The 10,181-nt window shown below is 42.7% G+C and overlaps 1 protein-coding gene across 1 annotated transcript; it reads left to right on the top strand.

Moving 5' to 3' along the window:
- Positions 1 to 1,759: 1,759 nt before the first annotated feature.
- LOC109739987 (uncharacterized) lies at positions 1,760 to 8,278 on the top strand. The gene is made up of 7 exons (XM_040390553.3): positions 1,760 to 1,792; positions 6,024 to 6,487; positions 6,583 to 6,672; positions 6,820 to 6,884; positions 6,966 to 7,307; positions 7,823 to 7,950; positions 8,061 to 8,278. The coding sequence occupies exons 1-5, from the start codon at positions 1,760 to 1,762 to the stop codon at positions 6,980 to 6,982; spliced, it is 669 nt and encodes a 222-aa protein (XP_040246487.2). The 3' UTR covers positions 6,983 to 7,307; positions 7,823 to 7,950; positions 8,061 to 8,278.
- The last annotated feature ends 1,903 nt before the right edge of the window (positions 8,279 to 10,181 follow it).

The following is a 10,181-nucleotide window of genomic DNA, read 5'->3' as shown; positions in this document are numbered from 1 at the left end:
TGAACTTCCTTGAATAATAAAGTGTGTTTACACTAAAAAAAACCAAGTCCTATTTGCCATATTATTATAAAAAAAAGTCCTATTTGCCATTGTACAGCGCCAGGGCCTATATTTCGCCCGTATCGATTCCTATTAGGAATTGCCTCGGGGCAACCTAATTTTTGCAGTCGCTCTCTCCCGCTTGTGTATCACTGTATGTCTGCCCGATCTGCTCTGGTTTTCTTCTGTTTTTCCCCTTTTTTGTTTTCTTTTGCTTTTTGTTTGTATTTTCAATGGTTTTCTTTGGGTTTTTTTTCTTGTTATACTTTGTTTTCTTTTACTGGTTTTCTTCGATTATTCTTTCTTTGTTGTACTTTTGGCTTTTTTCTTGTTTTCCTTCGTATTCTTTTCTTCTTGTTTCATTATCTGTTTTAATTGGTTTTACTTTTATAATAGATATCAACATTTTCTCATTACACAATGTACCTTTTTAGTGCGCACGTGAACATTCTTTTGATACGCTGCAAATTGGCTTTTGACTCCATAAAGGCACTGTTCTGCCTCTGCTCTGTGTGTGTGTGTGTGTGTTGTAATTTATCATGGACATGTTTTTTGAATCGCCCTAAATTAAAAATGTCACGTAATTGCCCAAAACATATTTGCACGAGTTTTATGAAAATTTCAGAAACACATTTCTGAAACTCGTGCATTTTTCTAAATGTGGCCTACATTTTGCTGATTGTATGAAACATTTATTTTAATTACTCAAACATTTTTTCTACATTGTATATACTTTTCCAAAATGGCACTTACATTTTTTTAAAGTTTTTAGATGGCATGCATATTGTATAAAAAGTTAATCATGTTTATGAAAAAATAAGTACACATTGTAAAACATATATTCGCCTTATTGGGTCTAATAACGAGTTGGTTTGGAAAGTTGACACCCCCTTGAAAATCAAAATCTTTTTCCGGCAGTTGTTCCGTGATGTTGTGTTGACTAGGGATAATCTTCAGAGGACATAATGGGAAGGCAATCCTCTATGCTCGTTTTGTAATGATCATGAATCTTCTAATTATTTGTTCTTTGTGTGTGGGCTTGGTAAATCTATTTGGGGTATTATTAGCAAAGCTATTACCCCTAAAAAAAGCAAAGCTATTGGGGCTAGTAGTTGTCCCAAAAATCTATGGCAGTGTATATCCTGGTTATATGCTTATCTCCCATCATCGCCTTAACACCGATCGAGGTGAACTTCATCGCGTGTTCTTTCTTGTCTTATTCGATAGGTTTGCTGAAGCAAGAGGATGCAGCTGCTATCAAGGCGGGGATCCAGGCAGCCCCTGAATGAGGCGTCTTCGCTAGCACACCAAATGTCACCGATGCTTGCAGATCCTGTGATGCTCATGAAGAGCTGGTTCCTGAAGAGAGTGTTGGTTCCTGGATGTGGCTATGCTAGACTTTGGTTTCTTCGTTGTGGTGATCTTTTGTTTGGACTTTGGTCATTTGCTCTAGGGTGCTTTTGCCTTTTGCAAGTGGTTTCCTATACTTCGCTGGTTTTTGTTGTGGTGGTATCAGGTTTTCGTCCCGTAATAGGCGCTTCAATGCCGATCATCTATGGCGGGTTTTCTAATAGTGCGCAGGCTCTCTCTCTCTCTCTCTCTCTCTCTTTCCTAGCCTCCTGCTCAGGTTCTTTCTTATGGTGCTTCGATGGATTTAATAAAAAGTGGGCATTGTTATCTTTTCGTTGAGCAATTAATGGAAAGTGGAATGGCTGCTACCATGGCCTGCTCCGCCAACGGGGTGGGTGGCGCTGTTCGTTGATGGGTGTTTCGTGTTGACGATGGTTCGGCGCGTTCGGGCATGATCTTGTGAGATGAAAAGGGAGTCGTTTTATTTGCTGCATACCGACGTATTTTCCATTGCAACGAGGCCCTTGAAGCGGAATCACATGCGATTATGGAGGGAGTGAGTCTTACTATCCAACAGTCAAATCTCCCAGTTTAGCTTCAATCGGATTGTGTGGTTGCTCTTTCGACGCTTGCAAATGGGTCTCTCGACAGATCAGCATATGGTCACCTCTTGACGGAGAGTAAAGACTTAATGGATAATAAGGTTTTTATGAACAGAACCTCGCAAATCTGAGTGATTCCCAGCCTCCTCCCGAGTCGCCCCCGTGTGGCGGCCGGAAGGCTCCCAGATCCTGTCGCCCAGCCTTCCCTTCTCCTCCTCCTCCTCCTCCCTCACCGTCGCTTGAGGGCACGGCAGGGCGAAGCCGTGCAGTCGCCGGCGGCGGCGGGGACTCGGGTCCCTCCCGCTCGTGAGGGGTTGCCGCGGGCCGGCGCCCCCGGGCAGGAGCGTGGCGTGCGGCTGGGCATCACGGCGGGGGGTGGCGGCGCTCCGGTGATCCCATACCTCCACGGCAGGCTGCTTCAAGGTCTGGGGCGTCGCGGTCGTCGGGGACGGTGGAGGCGCGACCAGATTGGCGGCGGCACGGCCGGATCTAGGCCCAATCGTGGGCTTGGTCTCCGGGTTGTGGTGGCCACGGTGGCGGGTGCGACACGTCGGCAGCTAGGCGGATCTACGGATTCCATCCATGTTTGGTCCTTGACAGCGCGGGCAACTCCGGGGGAAACCCTAGATCTCCTTGGGATCGAGCGATGGCGGTGCTTTTGCGTCGTAGTCCCTCTTCAGGGCATCATTTTGGAGTTTGCTCCGGTTGAAGGGACCAGTGATGTCTACTACACAACTTTATTCTTGTAGACTCGTGTTGGGCCTCTAAGCGCGGAGTTTTGTAGGATAGTAGCGGTTTTCCCTCAAGTGGATAACCTAAGGTTTATCAATTCGTGGGAGGCGTCGGATGAAGATGGTCTCTCTCAAACAACCCTGCAACCAATTACAAGGAATCTCTTGTGTCCCCAACGCACCCAATACAATGAAAAATTGTATAGGTGCACTAGTTCGGCGAAGAGATGGTGATAAAAGTGTAATATTGATGGTAGAAATATATTTTTATAATCTGAATAAATAAAAACAGCAAGGTAGCAAGTAACAAAAGTGAGCACAAACGGTATTGCAATGCTTGAAAATGAGGCCTAGGGTCTGTACTTTCGCTAGTGCAACTCTCAACAATGCTAATATAATTGGATCATATAACCGTCCCTCAATGTGTGATGAAGAATCACTCCAAAGTTCCTATCTATCGGAGAACATAAGACGAAATTATTTGTAGGGTACGAAACCACCTCAAAGCTATTCTTTCCGATCAATCTATCCTAGAGTTTGTACTAAAAGAACATCAAGCTATTCTTTCCGATCGATCTAACAAAGAGTTCGTACTAAAATAACACCAAAGCAAATTCAGATTCATAATATTCAATCCAACACAAAGAACCTCAAAGAGTGCCCCAAGATTTCTACCGGAGAAACAAAGACAAGAACATGCATCGACCCCTATGCATAGATTACCCCAATGTCACCTCGGGAATCCGCGAGTTGAGTGCCAAAACGTATATCAAGTGAATCAACGATACCCCATTGTCACCACGGGTATTCATAGCAAGACATACATCAAGTGTTCTCAAATCCATAAAAGTATTCAATCCGATAAAACGGAATCTCAAAGGGAAAATTCAATTCATCACAACAAGATAGAGACGGTAAAACACCATATGATCCAACTATATTAACAAAGCCCGCGATACATCAAGATCGTGACATCTAAAGAACACGAGAGAGAGAGAGATTAAACACATAGCTACTGGTACAAATCCTCAGTCCCGACGGTGGACTATTCCCTCCTCATCATGGTGGCCGCCGGGATGATGAAGATGGCCACCGGTGATGATTCCCCCTCCGGCAGGGTGCCGGAAAGGGGTCTAGATTGGTTTCTCGTGGCTACAGAGCCTTGCGGCGGAGGAACTTCTGATCTAGGGTTACCCCCACGGTTTTTGGAATATTTGGTGATTTATAGGGCAAAGAGGGGGTGCGGGAGGCCACCGAGGTGGGCACAACCCACCTGGGCGCGCCTGGGCCCCCAGGCGCACCCTGGTGGGTTGTGCCCCCCTCAGGGCACCCCTAGGTGCTTCTCTGGCCCACTGGATGTCTTCTGGTCCATAAAAAATCCACAAAAAGTTTCGTGGTGTTTGGACTCCGTTTGATATTCATTTCCTGCGATGTAAAAAACAAGCAAAAACAGCAACTGGCACTGGGTCAATAGGTTAGTCCCAAAAAATGATATAAAGTTGCTATAAGATGATTGTAAAACATCCAAGAATGATAATATAACAGCATGAATACTTCATAAATTATAGATACGTTGGAGACGTATCAGCATCCCAAGCTTAATTCCTACTCTTCCTCGAGTAGGTAAATTGTAAAAGAAATAATTTATGAAGTGTGAATGCTAGCAAGTGCATAAGTTTGATCAATGATAATTTCAATCACTTTCCCTAGCATCATAACAGCAACTCTTTCTCATAAAACTCATCATGACAAAGTAGCAACCAATTCACATGTTAAGGTTCAAACAATGAATTCTCTTGAAACTCAACAACCTATATTCTTAGTCACCAAACAATTGCAATTCAACTTATTCAACAGAGTCTCAGTAAGAGCTCCACATACTCAACCATCATATAGTCTTCTATGATTGCTAACACTCACCGCATACACATGAGCAAAACGTTTCAACCGGACACATAGAAAGATAGAGGCTTATAATTTCGCCTCCAAACGTGTTCACCTTAAGGGTGATGTCAACAATAATAACTCATGCTACCCATATCCAACTGGATATATGTGCCTAGATCTTTCCTCACCACATGATACTTGCCAAAAGAGAAAAATAAAAAGGAATATAGAGAAAAACTTTGACTCTTGCATGAACGTAAATACATAAAAGTAAAAGGTAGGCCCTTCGCAGAGGGAAGCAGAGGTTGCCATGCGCTTTTTGTTTGTATGCTCAATCCCTTAGTTCAAAAGAACATCACGTTATATTGCCCCTTATGATAGCAACCTTTATTATGCAGTCTGTCACTTTTATTCTTTGCCATCACAAGTTTGTACAACGCTCAGTTTTCTCTTACACTAAATGATCTAACACTTTTAGAAGCAATTTTTATTGCCTTATTGCACCGATGACAACTTACTTGAAGGATCTTACTCAATCCTTAGATAGGTATGGTGGACTCTTGAGAATAAGATTTGGGTTTAATGGTTTTTGGATGCAAAAGTAGTATCTCTACTTGGTGTGGAATTTTTGGCTAGCAAAGATGGGGGCAAGCACCACATGTTGAAGGATCTATGACAATATAACTTTTATGTGAATATGAACAAACATAAATCATTACGTTGTCTTCCTTGTCGAACGTCAACAATTTTGGCATATAATATTTTGATGGGGGCTCACAATCACAAAAGATTTCCAAGATAGTGTATTTGCATGTGAAAATTCTCTTCCTTCTACTAATCATTCATGAATTGTTTGTATGACCAATATTGTGATTGTCAAGCTTCAAAAGATTTCACTTTCTAAACCCAATGTGTAGCTACCACTAGGCATGATATGAACATATAATTTTAGCTTCATTATATTAAATTTATTCAACAATTTACTCATAGGATATAAGTGAAGCACAAGAGTAAATGACAAACTACTCCAAAAAGATATAAGTGAAGATCAAGCGAGTGGTTAAGTAGATGGGTAGCTAATTGAGGACTCTCTCTCTTATTTAAAACTTTCAGATCTAAGTATCTATAACCTAAATAGCTGATCCCCACTATTCTATTTCTCTTGACATGCAGCATGTCCACCTCAGCAATAGTGCCACCTCAGCAATCATTTTCTTTTTATTTTCATCAAACTGTCCGATTCAACTCTGGACATCGTTTCCCGCAAAAAGAAAAAAAATCTGGGCATCGCTTCCGTCTTATGTAACTGACGCGTTAGTGCAAAAGCCCAAGACCAGCCCATCGGTCGATCTTCTGGTCTGTTAGTCTTCCGGTCTTTCCCTATTATACGCATCAAAAACCAATATCATGGCAGCAGAACGAGCGACGGCGGCACCCTCATCCCTACCTCATCGGATACGCCACTGTCGCCATCAACCAAAAGCCATACACCACCGACCGGCGGCCTGTTACCCACCGCTCCGTCACGCACGCACGCACAAACCCCTCCGCGCAAGCAAGGCACCTCAGTCAGATCTGGTGCAGCACCACCGCCGCCGCCATCGGCCGACTAGGATGGAACTTCTCTACTGTAGGCCTCCCCCTCCCCACCGATCCAGACGCACCGGTCAGATTCGCCGTCAAGATGAGAAGAACTTGCCTGGACAGTGCCGCTACCCTGCAGCCTCGATGCGCCCAACCCCCGGTCACCTCCTCCATGGCCATCCTTTCCAGAAGCATGGATGACGCCAGTTCTCGGACAACTTTTCCCCGCCCCTGCGAAATTGCCTCTTTAAACAGTGGAGGTGCATCGATCCCATCGTCTACAACATGGGCTTGGTATCTCCGGCAATCTCTCTTTCATTATTGACCTCAAAAGCACATGTGTAGTATCATAGTTACATTTACTGATGCGTACCACTATGATTATTTAGCTATTGTTGCAGATCCATTATCTTTCTCCTGAAGTTCAGTAGTTACTTATCAAAGATAGAAAGGAGAAGATTCGATGTCATGCCACTCAGGTATCAGTACTGTACCTATATTTTTTTGACTCTTTGAGTGTTGTGTAGCTTAGCTATTATATGAGATCAAAGGGAGTTAACTCCAGCAAATTGATACAAAGATAATTTGTGAGGTTGTGTGTTTTATTTTCTTCTTAGTTGTTACAGGCAATTGATTTTCGCGGTGGCGCTGCTGGTCATAGTCTATGACAGGAACATTGGATTAGAAAAAGGTGCTATCTTGAACATGTCTCATCGTTGCCAGTTGGAATCACAAACCATGCTAATGTTGCCAATTTTGTCTTCATTCACAGATTTAGTCCTTTACTAGATTCAGTGGTTCTAAATCTAAGTTTCAGGGATTTACAAAGAGCAACATTCAGGTTCACATATACAGGTCATATAGATAGTGATCTGTTCCAGTCCTTGGCCATGGAGTTCATTCTTGCATATGTATTGTGCTCTTAAATGCAATATTTGATGATGTGTCCGACATCACCTAATATTTTTGTGAACACTTGTTAGATTATATGGTACATTTGAGTTTATGCATTATCTTATTTTCTTCTGATTTTGTATATGACAACATAGTTATCGCAATGGTTCTGGGCTGGGAGTCATGAAGATCGCTGCCCCTAAATGCAGCCTCTAGAAAGGTTAGACATTTTCTATTCATTTCAGAAAGTATTTTCTGGAGCCTAATCTGAACTATAATTTCCTGCAATAAACTAACCCGGGCCGTAAAATACTTCCAGGCATCTCGAAACAAAGAACTGATTGCCCATCCGTCTTCAACAATAAGTATCCAGAGGATTGCCAGCAACCATAAAATAGAAGTTAAAGGCTCTATTTAAACAAGTCTAACCAAACTTTTGCTGTGGCCCAATGATCACAACACTAGATGAGTCAAACAATGCTATACCTCCTCACCAACCCGCAACTATGGACACGAAGAAAAAACAAAATAAGTAATAATTTTATAACTCTTTGTATAGATCGATTAGTTCAGGTCAATTGAACATGAATTCAAATGATGATTTTTGTTAGAAGGTACTCTTTAGCTAAATGAAGTACTGAATATAGAGAAGCTGAAACCACCAATAGAGATGTACCAAATTATAAAGATATTTCCTATTCACCATTGAATTTCTCTTGAATGCTATATTTACAGGCCACCATGGAAAAGAGGTAGATCTTCCAGCAAGAGAACTTCATCTCAGTTTGTCAGATGGCATAAACAACAATGTGACAATGAACAAGTAACAAGGTTGTGAGTATAATCGGAACAAAAATATATAGGTACTATCAGTTCTCTTATCCAAATAAAATTAGCCAAAAGTATGTTTCTCTCCGCTAACCTGATTACACAAGTACAACTATACTAATAATGTTGATTTTTGAACATCAAGGATGACATGGTCAAGCATGCATGTGAGCAGCTGCAAACTTCACGTCTACCTAAAATTAGTTATACTATGGCTTAAATCAAGAATAAGTGATCATTACATATATCAAGTACAAGTGTTATCCAAATTAACTCTCATTAGTACTATTGATGATCCTATACATGTATTTGCACAATACATGGTTAAGTAGGAATAAAAATATTTGCTTGAATGATTGTTAATATTTCTCAATGCATCAATTCTTCTCTACAAATTCCCGCAGCAACGCGCGGGGTATCATCTAGTTTTATTAAAACAGCAAGCAAAACAAAACAAAATGATATTCCAAGAATAGCACAACTCATGTGAAGAAGCAAAAAACTTGGGCTCTGTTGGGGAACGTAGTAATTTCAAAAAAATTCCTACGCACACGCAAGATCATGGTGATGCATAGCAACGAGAGGGGAGAGTGTTGTCCACGTACCCTCGTAGACCGACAGCGGAAGCGTTATCACAACGCGGTTGATGTAGTCGTACGTCTTCACGATCCGACCGATCAAGTACCGAACGTACGGCACCTCCGAGTTCAGCTCGATGACGTCCCTCGAACTCCGATCCAGCCGAGTGTTGAGGGAGAGTTTCGTCAGCACGACGGCATGGTGACGATGATGATGTTCCACCGACACAGGGCTTCGCCTAAGCTCTGCAACGGTATTATCGAGGTGTAATATGGTGGAGGGGGGCACCGCACACGGCTAAGAGATCTCAAGGATCAATTGTTGTGTCTCTAGGGTGCCCCCTGCCCCCGTATATAAAGGAGCAAGGGAGGAGGAGGCCGGCCCTAGGAGGGGGCGCACCAAGTGTGGAGTCCTATTAGGACTCTAGTCCTAGTAGGATTCCACCTCCCATATGGAATAGGAAAAGAGGAAGGGAAAAAGAGAGGAAAAGAGGAAGGGAAAAAGAGAAGGAATGAAGGGGGCGCCCCCTTTCCCTAGTCCAATTCGGACCAGACCAAGGGGAGGGGTGCGGCCACCCTTGAGGCCCTTTTCCTTCTTTCCCGTATGGCCCAATAAGGCCCAATACGTATTCCCGTAACTCTCCGGTACTCCGAAAAATACCCGAATCACTCGGAACCTTTCCGAAGTCCGAATATAGTCGTCCAATATATCGATCTTTACGTCTCGGCCATTTCGAGACTCCTCGTCATGTCCCCGATCTCATCCGGGACTCCGAACTCCTTCGGTACATCAAAACTCAATAAAACTGTCATCGTAACGTTAAGCGTGCGGACCCTACGGGTTCGAGAACTATGTAGACATGACCGAGACACGTCTCCGGTCAATAACCAATAGCGGGACCTGGATGCCCATATTGGCTCCCACATATTCTACAAAGATCTTTATCGGTCAGACCGCATAACAACATACGTTGTTCCCTTTGTCACCGGTATGTTACTTGCCCGAGATTTGATCGTCGGTATCTCGATACCTAGTTCAATCTCGTTACTGGCAAGTCTCTTTACTCGTTCCGTAACACATCATCCCGCAACTAACTCATTAGTCACAATGCTTGCAAGGCTTATAGTGATGTGCATTACCGAGTGGGCTCAGAGATACCTCTCCAACAATTGGAGTGACAAATCCTAATCTCGAAATACGCCAACCCAACAAGTACCTTTGGAGACACCTGTAGAGCACCTTTATAATCACCCATTTACGTTGTGACGTTTGGTAGCACACAAAGCGTTCCTCCGGTAAACGGGAGTTGCATAATCTCATAGTCATAGGAACATGTATAAGTCATGAAGAAAGCAATAGCAACATACTAAACGATCGAGTGCTAAGCTAACGGAATGGGTCAAGTCAATCACGTCATTCTCCTAATGAGGTGATCTCGTTAATCAAATGACAACTTATGTCTATGGCTAGGAAACATAACCATCTTTGATTAACGAGCTAGTCAAGTAGAGGCATACTAGTGACACTGTTTGTCTATGTATTCACACATGTATTATGTTTCTGGTTAATACAATTCTAGCATGAATAATAAACATTTATCATGATATAAGGAAATAAATAATAACTTTATTATTGCCTCTAGGGCATATTTCCTTCAGTCTCCCACTTGCACTAGAGTCAATAATCT

The sequence above is a fragment of the Aegilops tauschii genome, chromosome 5, assembly GCF_002575655.3.
Source record: "Aegilops tauschii subsp. strangulata cultivar AL8/78 chromosome 5, Aet v6.0, whole genome shotgun sequence".
In the NCBI taxonomy this organism is placed as follows: Eukaryota; Viridiplantae; Streptophyta; class Magnoliopsida; order Poales; family Poaceae; genus Aegilops; species Aegilops tauschii.
This window is presented reverse-complemented; position numbering and strand designations above follow the sequence as displayed.

Excerpts from the sequence above, each read along its gene's own strand:
- LOC109739987 (XM_040390553.3), top strand. The coding sequence starts at position 1,760 with ATGGCCTGCTCCGCCAACGGGGTGGGTGGCGCT. Across the intron at positions 6,488-6,582 it reads TCGTCTACAACATGGGCTTG|CTATTGTTGCAGATCCATTA; the intron begins GTATCTCCGGCA and ends ATGATTATTTAG. Across the intron at positions 6,673-6,819 it reads TTCGATGTCATGCCACTCAG|GCAATTGATTTTCGCGGTGG; the intron begins GTATCAGTACTG and ends TAGTTGTTACAG.